Raw genomic sequence first — 25,702 nt, forward strand, 5'->3', positions numbered from 1 at the left:
ATCAAATTACCTAGAGTAAAAAACATTTAAAAATATCCCGAGGCGTCAGATGAGACAGAGGAAACCCGAAAGGCTGCTATTACCCATATGGTAATGATTCAATTAAACTGCTCGTTCACTTGATAATGCGGACGGCAGCTCGGCAGCTGAACCTGACACTGTCATATCTTTCTCCACACAGAACCCTAACAAGCCACGCCTGGACCCTTCCACCCTTTGTATAATACCACTTCCAATGGGCTACGTCCGGCCATCGCTCAAATTATGGCCCGCCGGCTCAAATCTGTGTCCCGTTTCCCAATCGTTGATATTAAACTCCATAAGGTAAAACTTTTAACGGTTTGAAATCCGAATGAAATATTCCGAATGAAATCGCAGGCACTTTCGTTGACTTATTGGCTCATCCGTCTGAATAAATGTCTCTCAAAAGGTACAATGATATTTGGTATATAGAAACAATCTAGCATGTGAATGGCTTTGTGATATTCATCACTCGGAGTGGGCGGGGTCGTCACTGGAACTGGTGGATTTGGGTCGGGGATGGTATCGAATATCTCCTGTACATCCTCCCCAGCAGTATGCATCAACGAGACAAGTTTCTTATCCGCATTTGTTACCCCATTCGCACACGCGTGAAACTCAAATGAATTCTTCTTTTTTTCTAACGTGTTGCCAACGTCAAGTAGTAACTTAGTAACGTCGCTCTCTTTCAATTCCAATGGCCTTACCGCGTTAAATTCAATATTTACTGGTATCCTCATCTATTTCCGCAACAGTTTACCACCTCGTCACCAATGTAGAGTCGCCTATTAGATCCGAAGATTAGACGTAAGACTGATATTCATCAGCATCAGGGTAACCAACTTCAGCTCCATCTTAATAGCTCTCTAATACCGGTGGCAGAACTTAATGGTGCTGTAGCACAATTACAAATACACTACAACATCCACTCTCATGATATAATATAATATTAAACAAAACGTTAAACCAAATTAAAACCTATCATTTTACGTTCCTCTTATCCCATGTGTTGCTCTCTGTTTTCAACAAATACTTATTTTCTCACACTTAAATAAGATTCTCCCTTCAAAATTAAAACATAGGTGTACAGCCAAAGACAGGAATGAATGCTCTCGACCAAAAGGGACAAAATGTATACAAGTCAAACGAAACATGAGCCGACCGAGGACAAATGAACGACAGATCCACGAAAAGGATACGCAAACATGCGTAAGCAAATGGCAAAAATGCAAGCATATAAAATCCCACTAGAAAGAATCTCACTAGATTCAAAAACTACATCCCAACTGAACCTTTACTCTCAACATCTATAGTATTTTAAGAAACAACTTATCAATAACGATAAAACCTTGCCTGTATTTTTGGTTTACTATTAATAGTGATATTGAAGTTGGCATTGAGCCAATTATGTAAAATCGCGGTACGGTTTTTTATGTGTGCATTTGTTTCATTGGTTCTCGACATGGTCAACTTTGTTAAAATTCTACGAAAAATTTTTTTTGGTGGAAAAATTCTCAGGTCTTATAGAATTGCAATGATGACCTCGATCGGGGGGCGGGGGGTGCATATAGAATTGCAATGATGACCTCGAACGGGGGGGTTGTCTCTATTCATTGGTATATACGGGGTATTCCGGCGTTACTAAAATGATTATGAGAAAGCCACAATGGCGAACGTTTCTTTCGACTTGATGCCGTACACGTACGAATTCAATTCCAAATGCTCATTGCTGGTGAGAATATAATTATTTCAAATATGCGCCATAGGTATTGTCTCATTCTAATACCCGGTGATTGTTTTGATTGACATATAAGTGCAAGCGAACATTCACACGGTCTCCACTTACGCGCTGAGTGCAAATCGTTTAGACTGTTGCACACACACGCTCGTACTACTACACTATACACTACTATATTGTGATACTGTAACACTGCTTGCTGGCGCGTGCACGTTTGACATTTCATCAGCAAAAGATGAGCGCTGTGTTTTCCATTTGATAGTGTTTGTAACAAGTTTAAAATATGTTGTGACCTGAAAATACTTTGCCGCAAACTATAGTTAATAGGTGGAGGTCTGAATATTTTAGTGGTAAAATCCAGGATTTAAAACGATCTACTTACATTTTTATTACGGTAACAGTATGTGTCGTAGCTTCCGCGGCCATACATTGGAAAAGGTTGTAAAAACTAGCCACCCTCTGATTTGTGATATCATATGAATTTTATTCAAATATTTTTCATTTTGTGAAAAATATTATTTTCCAGATATGAAATAGTTTTCCTGTCTACCTGTACCCTACGGAATTTTGGACATGGACCGTAAACAGAAGTATTTGGCCTTGATTTGACTACAAAATGATTATTTCAGAAAGATAAAGTAAAATAATAACCTTGAATTCAGGAATTAAAAGATTTTTCATAAGCAATGCCCTGGCCAATATATATGTGTATTCAAGGATACAAAAAGCTTAGAATAAAGTTAGAATAAAAGAAAACATGTTCTGAGTACTAGCGTACAGATATATTGAATATATTTTCCTATGGAATACTGAAATGGGTTTATATTGTCAGAAAGGAGAAACATTGATAATCAATAGGAAGCAATTAAACTATTTTTAAACGTTTTTTGAATGTAGCAATAGAACTAGAGGAAATAATATCGAAATTAAGGGTATTCCATGATAGAGGACCTGTGACAACCATATACTTATTTCTATTAATCGCTACTAGTCCTATAGTTTTTATCAAATCAATATAAAACTTGGAACCAATAATCTATGGGCTAGATCTCTTCTCAATTTTCTCTTGATGTTCTATCTGGGTGAAAGACTACAATGATATAAACCCCTTGTTTTGGGATCGTAAGTAAACAAAACACAGCGGGGCTATATCAGCCGACAGGCTATTTGTTTTTATATTCATCTACTTTCTACTTTTTGTTTCTCATTGTTATCTTCTTTTCTCTTTGCTCAAATTTACTAGATCTTCTATTCCACTAATCTCTGGTCCACTTCCAAAGTAGATCAACGACGTTTGACCAAAACGCCACTTTGTAGCCTCTCGAAGATATCCAGAACGTCAGGCTACAAAAACATATCTCACAAGCCTACGTGGATCAACTACGAGAGACAACTTACGACTTTTGACCAAAACGTAACAGGCTTGGCCTTTGGGCTGCTTGCGAGGCAAACTCAAGAAATTTTACAAATACGTTAGGCCAGAGTCTCTAGTTTTGCTGGTCATGCAAACTCAACGACGATACCCAGAATGTCAGACCCAAAAACTTGTTTACTTGAAATATGTGCCAAAAACAAGAACATTTTCTGTATTTATACGTAGATGCGTATATTTCCTTTTAGGATTTAAATACATGTTTATCAAATTACCAAAATATTTCATTTCTATTTTCTTACAGATATGCGTAAGTCGGCCTGCTATTTACAGGTGACTGGCCTATCTGCCTGTACCAATCCTATCGGAACTAATCTCACAAAAATGGCATGTTGTTGTTCGCTTGGAAAAGCATGGGACAATCCGTGCGTGAGATGTCCACTGAAAGGTTCTGGCAAGTATCATCATTAAGGCATTTCAGATTATGTACTTCGATGTGGTGAGCTTTTAAGGGATACCAATTGAAAATGAATCAAACTAAATCTAGCAATCTACATAGTGAAAATATGAATCCCTCTTTAAGATGAAAAGATATGTGTATCGGTTGGTATGCTCGGACGCCGTGACAAACACGATGGGTTTGGTCACTGGCATTCGGAATTGCATGTCATATACCACCAAACGATAAGAATTAAATGAAATCGTTCACACAATGGCTATTTCAATAGCTACTTTCATGTATTTACAGCTGAACATGGTCTATTGTGCAGTGGTGAGTCATTTGGTGAGATCAATGCGATCAATGAATGTGTTCTCATACCTGAACTCTGTAAAAATGGTGATTGTATTGACACGGTCGGGAGTTTCCGCTGTCAGTGTCCACATGGCTTTACGTTAGATCCGGAAACCGTTATCTGTGAAGGTAAGATTTATTGGTACTTATCTGCTAAATGATAATGCCTAGCCAAACAGATTCTACGAGTGCTCAAAAATTCCATGGAGCTTCATCTCTAAAATTATAATCATGCCGAATAGCTATCTAACATAATTCCGTAGCGTTGTTACTGAATAGTATGCAACTTTCAACGAATATAGCAATTCACTATGTAGAGTTGGCCCATTCCGAATTTAGTGGGGTATATTGTACTTATATAAACCTTTATACCGAACTCAAAGAAGCAATTGCACTGTAGTAACTGAACTGATGAAACTACGAGCTATTAAGGCAATAACATTAGATGGAATGTATTTGAAAACTTTATGAGCTCAAACCTATTATCGTTTTTCCCTTGGTTGGATAGAGTTAAATGCGGAAGTCACCCAGACTGGAAGGGAATTAAAGTTCCCAGGGTAATGTTTTTTAATTTACATCACTGGAAATAAGGTCAATAACTACTCATATAAAAATTAGTGCTCACTTAAATGAGTATCTCTCTGTCTAGCGATCATGAACTGTCACAAACGCTAGTAACCGACAGCAAATTGCATTGTCCCTCAAGTCGAAGTTACAATTGTGATTAAGCGTCGGGTAAATTCATCAAGGAAATTTAAATTGGGTACACTTTTGAACGCTTGGCGATTTAGTGCTAGTTCGCAGAATGAAAATAGATCCAGAATTTAGACTAAAGGTTTTTATCATTGTATTACCGAATGGCGATCGAAGTTGATCACAATAATTTCATGAATATTGAATAACAGTTAATCACTGCGTCCTTAGAATTTGTTCATGTATTAAGTCCATTTATATGCGGTTGACTTCATCATTGTATTGGATTGCACTTTATTTTACAATATGAAAAAATAAGTAAACAAATATAGTATAGCATGTGAGCAAATGAGAATGAGATTGCCAATGTCCCGAAGAATTCAGAGATTGTCGAGTCCGATTCCGTTTAGTGTACTCGGGTATCTTATAAACGTGCGCCAGACGATGTGTTTAAAACATAGTAATTGTATAGGCCTATATGTTGTTTCATACCAGAGGTCGAAAGGTCGAGCTCATAAAAATAAGAAATAAATTCTCGCACGCTCGAATTTATCTTTTATGTTTTACTCACTCAACCCTTCAACCTCTGGTATGAAACAACATATATACAAATATAGCTGCCAAGCAGCGATGACGGGTTTTCTGCAAAGATGGGAATTGTAGTAAATTGAAATATCGATACATAGAATAAAATGCATTGACAGATTCGAACCTAATATGCTGTGTAAACGTCAAATATGATTCAGCTTTGAAACCGAACATACGCGGACGTACAATCACAAATATCAATTTATTTGACCAGCCATTTATTTTGGCATTCAAACATCATGATACTGTATTATCACCATCCTTAAAAATGGATCTGTCCTATTAAGAACTCATCTTAAGCACCTGCTGAGTCGATAGATTGAGTGAATTTACAGATAAGAACGTATTATGATTTAGAATAGATTTAAGAAGTTAATTTTTTATTGAAATATTTGAATAAATACATATATCGTAGTGTAGATTCAATCAATAAATTATGAATTGATTTGGTCTGGGTTTCCGGCCGATGTTGATTTTGGCTTTTATGGATTACAAATTCTACAGTGATAAACAATTGATACCTGCAACATGTGTGTAAATCAAACCTATTCCACTAGTTGCGTGTGTTTCCTAATAAACAGGAGAGTCACTCTTGATCCGAGTTATTAGAAAAATAATGTTCATTTACTTATAGAAATTCATTGCCTTTTTGGAAATTCTGTAATAATATTTGTTCTGTCCTAATTTTTATTACTGTATGAACCAATGATATGCTTTGTAAATATGATGTAATAAAATAAATTTGAATTTGAATTAAATTTGAACATGAGAATCAAGCATAACTTCTGTTTTTTCAACTTGTCTTTTGTTAACAGTTCCAGAGTTTCAATTACAATCAAATCCAAATTGGCTAAAAAGTACATAGGACTAAATGAAATGAACCGTTAGTTACTGCAAACCTATTCCGGTGTTATGTCGATCGTGTTGAATCACTTTCCTTGAGTTGAAAGAATCAGATCTTCTATGGTGCAACATCGGTCGAAGAGAGATATCTTGGTGTTGACTGTCCTTGACCATCTAACTTCATGCGTTTGACATTGGAATCAGCATCATACCCATTTGAACTGCAAAATATTCATACAACATCAAAACCTACAGTACATGTATACAGTAATCAAACTTTCACCGATGTTGGATATTTGAATGAACGTTGGGCTTATTTCAGTATTCTAAAGCAGGAAATAATAAGCCCAATAAATAGGCCCTATTCCCATTGGAACAATTGTATAATGCGTACAGCAGCACTTATCAGTCAAGTATGGAGAAATCGGTATACCAAACCTACGAACAGCAAAATGTACAGGCCTACAATGATTTCTGGTATACAAGCTGTGACCACATGAACGTTTTGGTTTGACTATTCATGTCAGCAGGTCAGAGAAGGCCTGGCCAAATTTAACCACATGGCTCAAATCAATTAGCCTTTCTGCGTGTGAATACTTCACTGTATTGTTTTAAAAATAGGCCTATCGAGTGAATTAGTACAAAGACTGAATTAGACTTTAGGCTAGTCCTGACCAAATCCTATCCATGTTATAATTGCACCAGTTATAGTAACATCACTGTAGGGCCGACGAGAGGAGAAAAGTTGTGTTTGTAGTACATAGGCATGGTTGGCTTGTCGTACTCACTTAATACTTAAAATGCTGTTGTTACCTGTACGTGACTGGTCGGTGATTTCTACAGGTTAGCTGTATGTGAGTACGTTGACGCTCAGACTTGCAATATTGGGATTCGAAACCAAACAAAAAAAATCCAGTTGTAGTCCAGTGATTTACCCACCACGGTGCCAGAGAACGTAACTGCAGGGTGGATGAAATTTGATTAATCTGCAAACGCGCATGCGTGAAAGAATAGAGTTTGGGTTAGGTGAGGCTAGGCTATTCGTAAATCAAATTTCATCCACCCTGCAGTTCCTATAGGAACTCACGTACGGCGTTTTTAGGGAACCTGTACGGTTAACCTGTGGATATCACCGTACACTCACGTACGCGTAACAACTTCGTACTTAAAAAATGGTATTGGCTACTATATAATAGGCCTATAGACAAATAAATACCGGTAGGCTTTCTTAGCTTCCACACTTCACAACCGAACCAACTGACCAACCAGTATATTTATTCCCAGTACGCACCAACCGGCATAGGCCTAACACTGTTTGTCAACTGTGTGTACCGTAGTAGGCTATCGATAATCACCTGATACTTTGCTGTCGTTTGTTTTCTCTCTGAGACGAACGTAATTCTGCACCGTAATTCTAGTAGCCCTCCGCGACTCAACGACCTTGATTTAAACTTGATAAATTCAAAATCTGTTTATTGACGCTTTTGTTTACATGAACTGATCAGCAATATACTTAAATGAAATAACCGGAATAACAAGAAATCAAAAATATTAAAGAGGTAACAAACAAATGCCCGTAAACCTGTCAGACACGCGAACGCCGGACTCGTAAACTATTGGACTCGGACCCGCTGAGCAATAAATTCATAAAATTGACTTTGAAATTGATTGTGGAGAAGAGAGGGAATAATTTTAATAAATTTACTTCTAATAAAAAACTAAAAAGGATCTATGATCAAAACTTTTATCCGATATATTATAAAAAGAATTACATAAACTTATATTTACTAAATTTAAATCTACACAATTTTTAAATTCTCTATCTAATTGTACTAGTAAATTATGTGATTTATAGTTTGTAAGTTTTCTAGAATCAACAAATATTCTACATTCTTTTAATTCAACCATTATTTATAACACAAAAAAATCAAAACCTCAAACCACTAAAAATAATTTTAATAAAATTTTTCCTATATAAATGGATGACAAGATAGAATGTAAAATTTGTGGTGAACTTCAAAGAAAAAGTAATATGGCTCGACATATGAAAAAACATGATAAAAATTACAAACCCCCTAAAATAAACTGCCCAAATTGTAATAATTTATTCTCATGAAATTATGTTAAAAACATTCAGAGAAGTGTAAAATTAATGATTCAACGGTTAATGTTGATAACAACCAAAGTAATAATAATTCTGTTGAAACTGAGCCAGAAATTATTTGGAAAAGACCTTTCTTATTCTATGATAAGAATAATATAAAAGATCATTTCTGTGAGCCTTTTCGAATAAAATATAGCCCTGAAAATATAGAAGATTGGGAGAATCATCAATTTCGTAAAGCACATACAGATAAAATTTCTTAAATAGAAATAATTTAAAATAGATTTGAAGCAGAATTTAATGAAAGAAAAAAATAATATATTAGAAAAAGTAAAATACGAGAAAACGTTACTAGATAATAAAGAAATACTTGAAAAGTTGGAAAAACAATAAGACGAATTAGTAAGAAAAACTTATTATTGCAAATATTGTAAATTGATTATTACAACAAGTAATTCAAATTTACATAATAGAACAATAAAACATAAAGAAAACGTAAGAAAATACCTAGAACTTAATGAAGATCTATTGCCAAGATATGATAGAAACAAAAGCCTACGATGTATTTATGTGTACTTAAGACAAGAAGATTCTGTGATATTTTGTAATGAATGTGGATGGCAAAGAAATTTATGGGGTGATGAAAAACTAGAGATATTCTTATAGAACCAAAATTAAAATATCTAGATGAAATTTTTAAGATATTTTCTATGGAAGATCATACACCAGAAGATAAGCAATGGCTTGAAAAATGAAAATGATAGAAATTAAAAATGGTGAAATAACTAAGAAAGATATAATAAAACCAATTATTCCATCAACATGTAACACAAAAGAAAAGAAAATGTATTTGTATTTATTATTTAACGATTATTATAAAAAACCTAAATTAACAAAAGAAGATATGGAAAATATAAAAGAATCATTCACAAACATATTAAAATATTATGTGGATAATAAAATAACAGATTCATTGAATTATGAATTCTGTTTGAATAAGTTTGTACATTTTTTAAACATCGATATTATAATTCCATTTGATGAATTAACGAACACAAAGAAACAAAGAGAGCTAGATGAAATGTGGAATAATATAGAACTTTATTTAAATGAGAAAAATGAAATGGAAGAACCTAAACAATTCAATGAAAATGAAGAAGCCAATAGTGATTTCGAGTATGATGATATTGATTTTCTGTTTTAATGGCCATAAGGTGATGTTTTTATTCCATCACCTAAAATATATCTTTTATTGTCGAATGGATTTAAGCTAGCTTTTTCATCTTCATGAATGTACATCTCGTGATCTTCTGATCTTAAACAATTCATTTTATGTTTCATTACAATTGAGTTATTATAAACACTTTATATAATCTTGAAATTCTATATGTTTGTCAACCACATGCTTTTTTATTCCTTTTAATTTTTTACCCTCATGATCTTTTGTTCTATAACTATACATTTTACTTCTTATCACAACAAATTCAATCATTTCATCACCCCGCAGTTCATCTTTTAATTTACCAGGAATTTTCTTATTATCATTGCTAAATAATTCATGATGTTTTGGATAATTGCTAAAATCAAAATGATGTTTTAATGTTTTTAAGTCTTTTGTTATGTCATTTGTCTTGATTTTAAGTATGTAGGCGTCCGTATTGACCGCTATTAATGGAATTCCACAGTTAAATGTTCCATCTCCAGTTGTTAAATCATAAACATAATCTGTTGGGTTATATATTTCAAATAAATCTCTAACTTCTTCAGTTATTTCTTTTTCTGTGTGCCTTAGAATAAAACAATTTGGTTTAGATTTAATCAATCCAATATTCATATTAAAACCTAATGAATTGCATAATATATTTAATCCTGATATACCAACTTTTCCTTTTTGTGCAAATGTTATTACTGGAGAACTCGGAAATTTTTTAGCACCATCTGCTGCGTAGAATCCAATGAAGAACCATTTTCTGAAATTATCTTTTGCATTTAATACATAATCTGGAACTATCTTTTCTTTTGTTGAGGTATTACTTTTAACTATTGCATGAATAAAGAATTCATCATTATATTTTATAGCAAAATCTTTAGGATTATTCACAAGTATTCTATGAACTGCTGATGATTCTAAATGTTTTATTTGGATAAACATCTTCACAGCATTTTTTAATTCTTTCTAATAATTTCAAATCTTGATTGCATACATACCAACAATATTTATTGCCCCAAACATAATTATACACACCTGCTGAACCATCACCCATGACAAATCCTTTGATAAAATATTCTTTTTCTTCTAATGTTTCAGGTTCTATATTATGAATATTATCAATTATTTCATCAATTGACATATAATTCATTCTTTGGAAAATTATTTTATGTAATGATTCATCTCCAATTTTTATATCAGTTGGTTTTATTTCATCACCATTTTGTTTAATTAAACTATGATCTTCAGAAACATCAACGAATCCTAATTTAGTTCTAACTCTATAGATTTTCTTATTTGTTTTATGCCTAATAATATTCTTTAATTTTTTCCATCCATTTCTTGTCCAAACATCTATTAATCCATTTATTTGTATTAATTCTTTTTCACCATATGAAATATAAAGTTCATTTTGTTTTGGAAATATTTCTGAAATTCTTCTAATTAATATTTGGTTATTGAATTTTAATAATATTGGGGTATCAGCTATTCCAGAATCAAAATATAATATTTCAATATGTTTTTCCCCAAAAAGTGGTTGTAAAACATTATAATAAAAATCATACATTAATAATTTTGATATTTCTAAAACAGTTGAACCAATGAATATAGGTTTATTAAATTTCATTGACGTTCTTTTTGAATTTTACTGCTGTTAAATAATCCTTTTTGCTATAAATTCATTACAAACTTCAAATTTTATTTCATCCACATTCATATTTTCTAATTGTTCTTTTCTTTCATTGGAATTTTCTGGAGTTTCAAAATCGATAACATTTTTTTATGATTTGCAGTTTTTTCATGCCGAGCTTTATTAGATTTATCAATGTATTTTTACAATATTTACAATAATATCGATTTTCATTAACATCATTTTTTTTCTGTCTGGTAAACACTGTCTCCCATTTATTAGGGAAAAAATTACTTGTGGTGATGAGTGATTTAAAAAAGCAAAAAAAAATTTGATTCATTAAAAAATTAAATGAACCTGGATCATATGAGCGCGGTCACCTTCCCCCTGTATATAGCAAACACGCTATCAACCGTTTTCATTAGTGCCTCACTGCATCGATCTATCCGAGCGCAGCTGGTACACAATCACTGTACTACTATATATAGCACAACGCTATCGACCGTTCTCGTCAGCGCCTCGATCAATCAAATTGTCCAGATAAGTCAATTCGGATTCTTAATATTTAATTAATTTTATCATCAATTTATTTTTTAACAACTTCTAAATCATGATGCCCGTCTTCATTTTGCCCATGGTAAATTATTTTAAATCCTTCTAAATCTTTTAATTCCTCTGTACTTAATGAAACCCATTTATCAGGTAAAAATACTTTAAATTCTCGCGTTGTACTAACATTACAGTAACTTAAATTTGCTGATACTTTCTCTCCATGTTTAGTTTTAATCTTTTCTAATTTCAATGTTTTATGTCCAATTTCTTTTGTAACATCGACTAACTTTTTTATTTCAAATTGTTTTTTGCTGGTTTTATTGCGTTATTTATTGTTGCTAAGAATGCTTTTCTATCTCCCATTTATTATGGGAAAAAATTACTTGTGGTGAGGAGTGGTGTGTCGTCCTCTCGTCCTCTGATCTGAACCCCTGATATTCCAATTACTGCTATCATGCACAAAGGTCCATGGGGTAGTTAGCTACGGCACATTTCCAATATGATCATTACAGCGCGCATCTTTATTTTCACGTCACTGCTCTCCACATATCAAATAATTTGCGATATCTTGTAAACTTTGTTTGTGGGGTAGGCCCATGGATGTAACGATCGAAAATTAGTTTTTCGTTTATCCAATACGATCGCCACGGTGGACATCTTGAATTGCTTGGTTGTGCTCAACTCACATAAAATAACAAACGATTTCTTTTCAACTTGGTTTGTCAAATGGGGTAAGCTCATGGATAAAACCTATAAAAACACCGTTGTCGCTCTTCCACGGGCTACCACGGCAGACATCTTCAATTTCTTGTTAGCGCTACACACATCAAATAACATGCGATTTATCGATAACTTGATTTGTGTAAAGGGGTAGATCCAAGGATGAAACCTATCAAAAAATGAGCTTTCTCGCTCCTTTAATGTGGCCGGCACGGAGAACATTTTTTGAATATTGAATATCTTGAATATATTGTTAGCGCCCAACGCACATCAAGTCAATCATTTCTTTTGATTTTGGTTGAAGTGTTGGATAGGATAGCTCGATAGATGAAATCTATCAAAAGTAGTCTATTCACTCACCCAAGAAGGCCGTCAGAGCGGGCACCTTGAACATCTTGTGAGCGCTCTACACACATCAAATGATGTGCGATATCTTGGTATCTGTAATGGGGTTGGTACGACGTGAAATACATCTATTAGAAATAATAAGCGTTTTCACTCGTCTACCATGCGTTAATGGCGGACATCTTGTTTGCCCTCTCCCTCATCCAAGGAAGAATTTTCAGAAGACATAACGGGGAAAACATGCTTGGTTTTAAACCACTTTTTAGGTAAAACGGTTTTAAGAAGATGGCACCGACAAGACCAGGTACGACCCGAACCGGTCGTATTCAGGTGGCATTGAAATCTTTGTGTTATTTCATCATTGTTGTTCATATCAGACGTCGACAATCACTTAAGTAGGGTTAACATAGATCTATCACATGTTATTAACGTCTAAGTGATAGTGATTTGAGGCTAAAATGTCTCTAGGTTACGGTCTCCGCATTGATTGCTGCAATCAATTCTTTCTGAATTTTCAGATGATGATGAATGCCGCACTGGGAGGAATAATTGTGTGGGTAATGCCATTTGTGTAAACGAACCTGGTCGTTATAGATGCAAGTGTCCGAATGGTTACGACTTACAACCAGATCGCTCTTCGTGCAGAGGTAAAATTACTAGGCGCATCATGATGCTGACTGTTTAAACATGATATTCCACCGAATATATTCATAATACATTATATACATCTACATTGACAAGGTTAATTCTTGGTGGTAGATTTTCGTCACGATTGATATCGCTAATTGATCAGGCCTGCGTTTTTCGAAGCGGTGTTAAGTTTTCCCTTTGATAAGACTATTCCAGTGTTAAATTTAACTATCCCGGTGATTGTTATCACAGGGATAACTTCTCGTTTTTCAAAGCATTTTACCCCAGTGATAACTATCACCGGGATAAGATCATTTATCCCAGTGATAAAAATAAGAAAATGGCCGACATTTCAGCCTAATCTCTCACTTCAAGAACTAACTTATAGGATTTCTTCAACATCACAGGATCACTGAGGCTACACAGTGGTGTTTTAATATATTTTGTATATCTTATGTCACATATATGGATGTAGTATTGCCATCAGTAACCGTGCAACCATAACAATGAAAAAGAAATCAATATTTTGTTCCTATGTCTCTGTACAAGACCACAATTTAAGTCCGACAGTCACAGACACACAATGGATAAATTTTCTGAGGACAAGAATTCTAACCTAAAAAGGAAACGAAAAGCTAATTTTACTTCGAGTGAGCGTGTTATTCTAACTGAAATTGTGAAGGCTAATGAAGATGTACTATTTTCAAAACTAACAAACACTGTAACGAATATCAAGAAACAGAAGTTCTGGGAGTCAATTGTCGCTAAAATTAATAGTCTAAGGTATCTGCGAAAGGACTGTTAGTGAGGTGAAAGATAAATGGAAGCACTGCGTTTCAGGCGCAAAAAAAGTTTGTCGCTTACGAAAAACGATATAAAGAAAACAGGAGGTGGCCCACCCACAGTGACATTAAACGACACGGATGAAGTAATTTTGGTTATTTTTGAAGACTGTCCTTCTTTTCATGGAATCGATACCGGTATAGAAACAGATCGTAAGTTTGATAAACAAAAATTAACCCATTGTTTTCTTAATGACGCCCTCAAAGAATCATTAAATTTAAAACAGCAATATACAGTTTTGACAGTTTTATATCTTGAAGGCCGAATTATTTAAACTGCAGTTATTTGTAGTAGTCCGCAGGTAGGCCTGCATATATTTTATTCTTACATTTCAGGCTTTGACAGTAGGTCTACTATTACCAGTCTACCGCCTACAGCTACAATTTCGAAACAACCAGAAATTGATGAAAGACCAATCTTAACTGAAGGTAGGCCTAGCTGATTGTATCTATTGTATTGCATATTATATTCTTTCTTATGTAATATGCGATTGTCACATGAATACTATGCAAAATCTACCAGCTTTTGCTTTGTTCCATGAATGGATCAATTCAAATATTTCAATCTTGATTCCCTTTCACAGTACCTCAGCAACTCACGAATGTGTCTAAAATAAGTGACGCCACAACATCAAATGACTGCAAGGAAGGTACGAAATGTCATGTCGTTCATAAACGAAAAAATGAAATATACAATAAATGCCTTATCGATAAACATGTAATATTTATTGTAACGGTTATAATAAGATTTCATTTACAGATATGGAGGCCACTTCGAACAAACCAAAGATTCCTCAGCAAATCCGTGTAACTCAGGATATGATTCGGCGGGTTCAATACGAAAATCTGAAATTAGATAGTGAAAGATTGCGCTTGACAAAAACCAACTTGGAACTTCAAAATGAAAAGATTATTTTGGAAATATATTTACTGCAGCAGCAGAATGGCGTAAAAGTTGTTAATGAACAATGATTTAACAAATAAGATACATGTTTGTCTTATTTTAACCAGCCAACAGGCTTCCGAAATTCATCCGTTCAAAGTTTATATGTTTAATGATTTTCAGATATTTGTCTTTTTCGACATTTTTCAATGAGTTTAATTACATGAATAGATTATATTTAACGGATATGAGCTTTCTTGTTTTCTTTAGAAATCCAAACGCAAAACGCACCAGTTATATGAAAAAGTCTGCACAATATGATTCCTCACAGCATTGCCAATATCTCGTCCTTCATACGGCTCCAACCAAATCGGAATTTGTTGTTGTGGTTCATATTCTATGTCAGGTTCTCCAAATTCTATGGCTAGATTATGCAACGCAAAGCACGCCGCAATTACATGACAACAACATGCTGGTTTCAATTGCAGTTCACCATGAAGAACTTGAAAATAATGTATAGAAAAATTAGTATCCTATTTCTCTATAGTTGATTTGATTGTCTGATAGAGTCTCAATCAGTTAATCAACTGCAATTAATTGTTTATCCCCTTGAAGTATGTATCCGTGTTTTTCAAGAAAATAGAAAATCGCGATTTAATCGATGCATCGTAAAAACCTAAAATAAATGTAGTTCTTGAAAAGTGGAAGTTGAATTCTAGTCATAGTTGCTTCCCAGCAATTGAGTAATTTGATGATTACCAAAAAACGTTTTTTTTTCAATTTTCCAAAAGCCATTTCAATTTGTACTCTTGATGATGTATGCGCTCGGTTGTAACGCTCCTGTCCTAGATTACTTGGCCGCAAATATGGTGTCATTAGGTATGATGAGCAACCATAGCCACTATCACCAATAATCAATCCGTCTTCAAGGGTTCTGTAATTATCTTCTAAATATCTAAAATGCAATTTTCAGACAATATAAATGAATTAATTTAGACAATATAAATTTAAACAAGGTACCAATTTTTTACCTCTTGAGTGCCGAGTTGCGAAAAATATGTGAGTCATGGCAGGAGCCTGGCCACTTCGCTACAACATTGATAGATTTACCTATTTAAAAGAAAGTTGATTTACTGATAAACTCGATACTGACAGAATAAACCAACAAACAAGAAGCAAAACATACCTGTATGGTCACATACTGCCTGGGTATTTATTGAATGAAATCCTTTTCTATTAACATATGCATTTTCATTCTCTTGCGGGCCCTTGATACGAATCTGCGTACAATCAATTGCACCAATACAATAAGGAAAACCTCCAAAATCGTAGAAACCTTGGCGTATTCGATTTTTATCCTGATTTGTGGTCGGCCAGACTATATATTCGTTACTTTTCCTGGCAAGCGCCTCTGATACTCTATGGACACATTTCCAAACAGTTGATTTAACAAGACCAAATGCCACCCAGTGCTTCCAAATAACTACCCGTTGCGTAATATCGGAGAGCATCCTTCACTTGTAACTCAGCAGAAAGTGCTTTGGAACGTTGTGTATCATACGTTATATCTTCTCGAATTAAATCTGTTATTCGTGTGATATTTTCCGAAGTAAATCTATATTTCTGTCTCACTTCATTTTCTTAATAATCATTAATTGCAAATTTAACTGTTTCGTGATATCGATAGCGGCGTGAGTGTCTATAAATTCGTTGTTGATAGATATCATCATAAAAAATGGCAGCCATTTTGATAATTTATCCTGGTGATAGTGTTGCTATCACCACGTCGGAGGTGTGTTAACTTTATCACTGGGATAGCTGATTTTATCCCGGTGATAAAGTTAACACAGGTTTGAAAAACACACTATCCCAGTGATAAAAATATTTAACACCGGGATAGCGATTTATCACCGGGATAGGGCTTATCACCGCTTTGAAAAACGCAGCCCAGTTTGATGCGGTCAGATTATAGGGGCTATCGGATAAGTCTGATACGCATATAGTCCGCTCTCCTGAAAGCCGCAGGATGAAATAAAGCGTCGATAAGTTGTTTCGAAACTCAAATCAACAAAAATGCAAAGAATTAAATCCAGAAAAAATTGTATATTTTATTGTTGGTTGACAAGAAGGTCTGGACTTCTCCATCTACCGACCACATAATTGTTCTCCTTTGAGACTGGCTTGGGCGGTCGCTATTAGTCGAGGAATTGGACTGACTCTCCTTCTCCCACTTGCAGCTTTTGTGGCTCGTTTAATGAACCCCTTGTTTCCAAGGTGCAGCATACATGAAAAACCATATCTATCATAGATGAATGGCAAGACCTGTTATTATCTACATTGGGAACGGATGTATGAAATAAAGTCACACCCTAATTGTATCATAAAAGTCACACTCTCAGTATGTCGTGCATGTGTCATACTCTCCGTACGTCGTGCATGGGTGCATCCGAACCAATTCTTCACCACACACTTCTTTGTACCCGTTTAAGGTAATTTCATGAAAATCGTTATACTCATTTAGGGTATAGTTGCATATGTTGCTCTTGAAGGAAAACTTGATACTTTGTCAGGGGCCTTAGTTGTATTTTTTCTCAGTGACCGTTCAAGATAATTTCATGATTTCGAGATAAAATTTGAAACTAACTCTGGGCGTCGATCGGCCGGGCGCCTTGTCCGACACTGGTATCCCGCGAGAAACCCCCATTTTTGGAAAATTTCGCTATTCCGGGATTCCACGATATGACGACACCAGATTACTCATCACAAATGAGGATGGCTGACGCTTCTATCGAGTTCGTGATTGTGTTCCGCAATAAAGTTTCTACTTCGTTCGGTCTTGTAGCACCAGGTGAAATGTAACTTTCAGTTGTAAGTTTGCGTTTCCTTTTACTCCAGGGAGAGACACACTAAATGATTGGAAGGTTGGTAGCGAAGCAGTTGGTAGATAGGAGTCTGATCGGTATTAGGGTGATCTGTGTGTATTTTATGACCAGCACACGGACCACAACGATCATTGTCAATTCGGCAGGTGATGCCTATGCGTTAAAAAACCATAACAACATAGCGTTAACAATTCACGCTAATGCGACAATATTAGCGAAGAGTGCGACATGCGAGGCGTGTGAAGAAAAATGTGGAGTAAAGAGTTACAGAATATATAAAGTTTACAGTGGCGGTAGTCGAAGCTGGGCCAGCAAGTTACAAGCATAGCAAGTTTCCACTCGACCACCTCATGCACTCCTCATGACAATCATTAACTCCATGACGCTGAAAGACCCAGCCATTGTATTGTGACGTGCACCTTATCCTATAAAGCTTTATACTTTACGGAATTAATAAAAATTAATTGAATTGATCCCTCCCCCATTTTGTCCAAAATTTAACGATTCTCAGTTTAACATAAGTCTCTAAAGGATAGCGCCCAAGCTCATCGTAGATAAATACACTAGACGTAGATCTTTTCAATCTGAGTAGATATTTAAAAAATTGTAGCTGAACACGTTTGAGGACCAGTGTGTTCTCAAAAACCCTAAATTTCACTGCCAAATAGCAATATTGGTAATACCATACTATCATAAAGTTTCAAGGTCAGATCTAGGTCTAATGAATGTTCACTTGGCTTTTTTGATACAAAAAATACCGCTTTCATAGCTTGAACCGAAAGATTTTTACGACATTGTGTGAACGATCCAGTGTATGAAAAGAGAACACCCAGGACCTTGAACTTATCAACTATTTCTAATTTGTGGCCATTAATGTAAAATTCTGGTACGATTCTTAATCTTCTTTTTGAGAAGATAATGACCTTTGTCTTATCATCATTAATCGCAAGTTTCCATTCTTGGCAATATTCGCAGAGATTATCTACAAGTTTTTGGATTCCCTCGGGCGAATCACTTAATAAACCGTGTCATCAGCATACATGTTAGGTCCGAAAAAATCTAGAGTTGGACTATTTCGTTCTAATAGATAGCTTTCCAGGTCGTTTAAAATGATAGAAAATAACATAGGAGACAGATTTTCACCTTGTCTTACCCCTAAATAGCTATCAAAAAATCTGACATTTTATTATCAGAAAAAAACACATGATTTGATACCTTGATACATATTATGTATAGTTAATAAAGTTAAAGAATTCTAGTATTGACTACTGATACTAGCTATTTGAATTTAAAGAATTTCTATTTGAATCTATTCAAAATATAAAGTACTCTCTTTTTGAACAGAAAATATAAAAAATATAATAGAACTCACTAGCTAGTTGAAGTTATTTTTTTTTTTATATTTTATTTATATTAGGATTTAATATCTCACTACTATTGTCTATCTATTAGGAGCAGTAATTATAACTGTCCAGATAAGTCATTTCGGATTGTCGATAATAAATCCTCAAACTGAAAATAAATTCAAAGAAACGACTGGTGGAAATACTATTTCATAAACACATATATTTTATTCTACAATCATTATCGATTTCCACATTCCAAGCCGCTCGGCAGCCGAGCGGTAAGGTATGCGCGGAATGCAGGAATCAATAAAGTATAATACAACATCTGTCACTGTGTGTCATTAACAACAGCTTAATGATGCAATTGAAATTCCGGCAAACGTAATGCATTGAAAGCCTATACAGTAAGGCTAAACTGCTACAATCTCATGAGTTGAAATATCCATAATTTCTGATTCCACATCCATCCATCTTCACTTTCTTGGTTCAAATGGCAATGGTCTTCTTGTTACGCGTAGCATTTTGCTATCTAAAAGATAAATATCTAGCGTAGAATAAAACTAACTTGAAGTTGTAGTTTTCAAATAAGATTAATACACTTAAACAAGTTTAACGTTTCTCGGCGTCTTAATAACAACAAAAACAGTACTTACATTTATAACTATAAACTCCTAATTGTGTTTCTAGTGAGAAATCCTAAGCGTTCTATATTCCACCTTTTCAGTTCGACTGTTGTAATGTGTTTGCGCTCAATACACCCAGGCACTGTCTGTCTAAGCAACAGATGTTCCTTTGTAATGTAATTGATTAATCCTTTTCAACTGAAATAGCACATTCGATCAATATTCAAATGAGGTGCGTCGCATTCAACTGAATATAAAATGCGGCACAGATGTTTTTGTAAACAACCTAATACAATTACATATAGGCGGTTTGACATAGATCGAGAGTAACCGGTTTTCTGAGCGTTTAAGCTTCAACATATTTTTCATTATATGTTGAATTCCATAATTCAACAAATGTCTTTGCTTTATCCAGTTGATCTAAATATAATTTCATATCTAGTTTGTTTGTTTTATTTAGATATCGGCAACACATGATCAATATGGTAATAATCCCCATAATTATCTATGTTCATTTTATCGTCGAATTGAAATATAATCCATGATTTTAAGAATTCATCTGTACAACCCAACAAATTAGATAGTGTTTCTGAATGTGTTTCTTTGTTGAATAATTGTGTTAATCTAGATCTTAAACATTGTTTTAATCTAAAATTAAGATCTGTTTGATATCTTTCTCTCATATATTCTGTCAAATAATCATTGTAAGCCCTTTTTTTAAATAAATATTATTTATACAATTTTCAACCAATTTATTTTTATTTTTTCAACTAATATATGAATAAGTTTGAAAATAATAACGGTTATTTATTATTACTGAGGTTTCAATATAAATTTAAAAAAATATATAATTTAAGGTATTTTCAAATAATATGTATTAGATATGTATTAGATATGTATTAGATACCTTAATACTTAAAACCCCCTTTTTTTATTTACTATTATTTTATACAATTTTCAACCTCTATTACTTTTTGAGTGTTAGATAATTACTTTCTGAATCACTTTCATCATCACTCTCCAATTCATCATCAAACCCTAACAATTTATTCAAATGCTCTACCGTATCTTCATCATTAGTTGTTTTTATTGTTATGCTTATTCATCCAATCAAATTTATCATTATTTTCTACTTTATGTTTCATAGAATCTTTATTATCAATATGCTTATTAGGGTTTTCTGTTTCTTCACAGAAAACCCTATTGAAATTCGCGTGATTATTATTATTTTTTTTTCCCTTTTCCACATAGTTTTTGTTAAAAGTGTAAAGGCTTCCTTACCTTACCGCTGTCGCCGATACAATCCGTATGATGTCCTTCAGCTCACTTCAATCTCCAGATACTGCATGGGAATTTTGATAAATCCACGTTATAAAGGCACTGTCGAGCCGTAAACATCAGAAATTTGGCTCCATTCAATTAGTAGCCATGTTGTGTTTTCTTACCGATATTTCTCTCTTCTTTTCGAGGAAGAGCTATCGAATAATTCCCTCTCTTCTCCACAATCAATTTCAAAGTCAATTTCATGAATTTATTGCTCAGCGGGTCCGAGTCCAAGAGTTTACGAGTCCGGCGTTCGCGTGTCTGACAGGTTTACGGGCATTTTTTTGTTACCTCTTTAATATTTTTGATTTCTTGTTATTCCGGTTATTTCATTTAAGTATATTGCTGATCAGTTCATGTAACCAAAAGCGTCAATAAACAGACTTTGAATTGATCAGATTTAAATCAAGGTCGTTGAGTCGCGGAAGGCTACTAGAATTACGTTCGTCTTCGTCTCAGAAAGAAAACAAACGACAGAAAAGTATCAGGTGATTATCGATAGCCTACAACGGTACACACAGTTGACAAACAGTGTTAGGCCTGTGCCGGTTGGTGCGTACTGGGACTAAATATACTGGTTGGTCAGTTAGTTCGGTTGTGAAGTGTGGAAGCTAAGATTATAAGAAAGCCTACCGGTATTTATATGTCTATAGGCCTATTATATAGAAGCCAATACCATTTTAAGTACGTAGTTGTTAACCGCACGTGACTGTACGGTGATCTCCACAGGTTAACCGCGTACGTGAGGTCCCTACTAAGTATATAATGCCATACGTGAGTTCCTAGTAGCCAATACCATTTTAAGTACGAAATTGTTACGCGTACGTGACTGTACGGTGATATCCACAGGTTACCCGTACGTGAGTTCCCTACTTACGCCGTACGTGAGTTCCTATAATCTGCAAACGCGCATGCGTAAAAGAATAGAGTTTGGGTTAGGTGAGGCTAGGCTATTTGTAAATCAAATTTCATCCACCCACCAGTTACGTTCTGTGGCACAAGGGGTAAATCACTGGACTACTACTGGATTTTTTTTTCGTTTGGTTTCGAATCCCAATATTGCAAGTCTGAGCGTCAACGTACTCACATATGGCTAACCTGTAGAAATCACCGTACAGTCACGTACAGGTAACAACAGCGTTTTAAGTATTAAGTGAGTACGACGAGCCTACCATGCCTATGTACTACAAACACAACTTTTTCCCTCTCATCGGCCCTACAGTGATGTTACTATAACTGGTGCCATTATAATATGGTTAGGATTTGGTCAGGACTAGCCTAAAGTATAATTCAGTCTATGTACTAATTCACTCCATAGGCCTATTTTTAAAACAATACAGTGAAATATTCACACGCAGAAAGGCTAATTGATTTGAGCCATGTGATTTAGTTTGGCCAGGCCTTCTCTGACCTGCTGACATTAATAGTCAAACCAAAACGTTCATGTGGTCACGGCTTGTATTACCAGAAATAATTGTAGGCCTGTACATTTTGCTGTTCGTAGGTTTGGTATACCGATTTCTCCATTCTTGACTGATAAGTGTACGGTACAGCTGTACGCATTATATAATTGTTCCAATGGGAATAGGGCCTATTGATTGGGCTTATTATTTCCTGCTTTAGAGTACTGAAATAAACCTAATGTTCATTCAAATATCCAACATCGGTGAAAGTTTGATTAATACTGTATACATGTACTGTAGGTTTTCATGTTGTATGAATATTTTGCAGTTCAAATGGGTATGATGCTGATTCCAATGTCAAACGCATGAAGTTAGATGGTCAAGGACAGTCAACACCAAGATATCTCTCTTCGACTGATGTTGTACCATAGAAGATCTGATTCTTTCAACTCAAGGAAAGTGATTCAACACAATCGACATAACACTGGAATAGGTTTGCAGTAACTAACCGTTCATTTCATTTAGTCCTATGTACTTTTTAGCCAATTTGGATTTGATTGTTATTGAAACTCTGGAACTGTTAACAAAAGACAAGTAAGACAAGTTGAAAAAACACAAGTTATGCTTGATTCTCATGTTCAAATTTAATTCAAATTTATTTTATTACATCATATTTACAAAGCATATCATTGGTTCATACAGTAATAAAAATTAGGGCAGAACAAATATTATTACAGAAACTCCAAAAAGGCAATGAATTTCTATGACTAAATGAACATTATTTTTAGCCCACTTGGGACATTAGTCCCAGCGGGCTATTGCGTTCACTTTTCGTCCGTCGTCCGTCCGTAGACGGAAATCAGTTATTTTAGGAAGTTTTGAAGACGCTTCAATGTAATGTCTTGATATCTGGGTTTCACATGTATCTACCCTAGACACATCTTCAGCTCAAAAACTGGCCCTGTCAGAATCAAGATGGCCGACTGGCAGCCATTGTTGTTCGCCAAAATCAACACTTTTTACACATTTTTGAACTTTTTGAGGGAAATTTTGAAGATGCTTTGATCAATTACCTTGATCTTTCGGATATATGTGAATGCCCCTGGGCCCATCAGCATAACAAAAATTGGGATACGGACTCAAGATGGCCGTCCTATGACCTTTTTTAGTGCCCAAAAATGTCAATTTTGGCCCGAATTCTGAGTTTGCCATTTCTCATTGCAATTTGTGATGGGTATTCTTTGAAAAGGGATGTTTTATACCTTTGATACCTGAATTGGTAGATTGTTGAGCATTTGGAACCACTTCCCAAGTGGGCATGGTGTCCCTGGACCCCTAGTTTTAACAACTCAGATCAAGAGTGACTCTCCCGTTTATTAGGAAACACACGCAACTAGTGGAATAGGTTTGATTTACACACATGTTGCAGGTATCAATTGTTTATCACTGTAGAATTTGTAATCCATAAAAGCCAAAATCAACATCAGCCGGAAACCCAGACCAAATCAATACATAATTTATTGATTGAATCTACACTACGATATATGTATTTATTCAAATATTTCAATAAAAACATTAACTTCTTAAATCTAATCTATTCTAAATCATAATACGTTCTTATCTGTGAATTCACTCAATCTATCGGCTCAGCAGGTGCTTAAGATGAGTTCTTAATAGGACAGATCCATTTTTAAGGATGGTGATAATACAGTATCATGATGTTTGAATGCCAAAATAAGTGCCTGGTCAAATATATTAATATTTGTGATTGTACGTCCACGTATGTTCGGTTTCAAAGCTGAATCATATTTGACGTTGACACAGTGGTTGCATATTAGGTTCGAATCTGTCAATGCATTTTATTCTATGTATCGATATTTCAATTTACTACAATTCCCATCATTCTGAATGGCTTTACAGAAAACCCGTCATCGCTGCTTTGCAGCTATATTATGTAACTATATTTTCATTATCATATTTCTTAGTGTTTGCTCCTAATATTTCATTTACAATGTTTGATCCTAATATTTCATAAGCATCGGTTAAATCTAATTCATCTTTATTAGGTGTTGCTAATAATAAATCTTCATATAATTCTTTACCATTTACTTTTTTATTTGAAACAAAGTTTGTAACATATATAAATGGGTGTTCTATAAATTCTCTTAAACCAACGCGTTCTCTAACATTAGTAATATGTATCTTTGTATTCATATGTTTATTCCAATTTGATGGAGCGTTTGAAAATTCGCCTTTACAATAATCACAATAATTTCTATTTTCACTAATATTTAATATTATTTCATTATTAGATGTAGAAGGTATTGCATTATTAGATGTAGAAGGTATTACATTATTAGATGTAGAAGGTATTACATTATTATCAATTACATTACTTAAATTATCAACAACACCACTTTTATTATTATCGATTTCTATTAGTTTAGTTTTATAAATTTTGAAAATAGGATCAAATATCAAAGCTATATTACAAGGTACTACATAATATAAACCATCATTATTTTCATGTGTATCGATGTATGGCATATGTTTATATACTTTACCTCCTTCCATTTATTATATAAATTTTTATTAAAGTTAAAATTCTAATACATAACACTATTTAATTGAGAATTTACAATATTTAATTGCGCGTCAGATATAACATAAATGTGAAATTGTTGATTCTTTTATTCTTTGTCATGAATAATTGTATTCCATCTTTAGTGTTCTGTAGTTTTTTTCCAGAACCATGTAATGGATTATCCTCTGTTGTTCTAAAATCTAACCATCATGCATATTTATTACCGGTATAATAATCAATTTGATTAATATTACAATTTTCAGATGATTTTACTTTTTCATTCATAAAATGTTTTCTAATTTCTGGCCATTGATCAATCATTCTCATTCCTTGACAAAATATTGTATTTGCTATTCCTTCGATAGTTATTTCTACTTTTGTTATTTTAGGATTATAATAATTATCAACATTTATTGCACCATTAGTATATGTTGCAATGGTAAAAAATATTAATATACCTTTAATAGATCTTCTTGGGAAGTTAATATTCTCATTAATTATTTCATCATTTGCATTAATAGTTACAGTTTTAAATTTATCAATATAATCATATAATAATGAAAATCCTTGATTGTAT

At 34.1% G+C, this 25,702-nt stretch overlaps 1 protein-coding gene across 1 annotated transcript in view; it reads left to right on the forward strand.

Annotated features, from left to right (window-relative positions):
* LOC141906266 (fibrillin-3-like) overlaps nucleotides 1-25,702 on the forward strand; it is a 769,611-nt gene that overhangs the window by 481,370 nt on the left and 262,539 nt on the right. Inside the window, exons 42-44 of the mRNA XM_074795508.1 lie at nucleotides 3,436-3,585; nucleotides 3,880-4,053; nucleotides 13,128-13,256. Of these exons, the coding sequence (XP_074651609.1) occupies nucleotides 3,436-3,585; nucleotides 3,880-4,053; nucleotides 13,128-13,256 (453 nt within the window). The remainder of the gene's footprint in view (nucleotides 1-3,435; nucleotides 3,586-3,879; nucleotides 4,054-13,127; nucleotides 13,257-25,702) is intronic.

The sequence above is a fragment of the Tubulanus polymorphus genome, chromosome 5 (assembly GCF_964204645.1).
Source record: "Tubulanus polymorphus chromosome 5, tnTubPoly1.2, whole genome shotgun sequence".
Classification (NCBI taxonomy): Eukaryota; Metazoa; Nemertea; class Palaeonemertea; order Tubulaniformes; family Tubulanidae; genus Tubulanus; species Tubulanus polymorphus.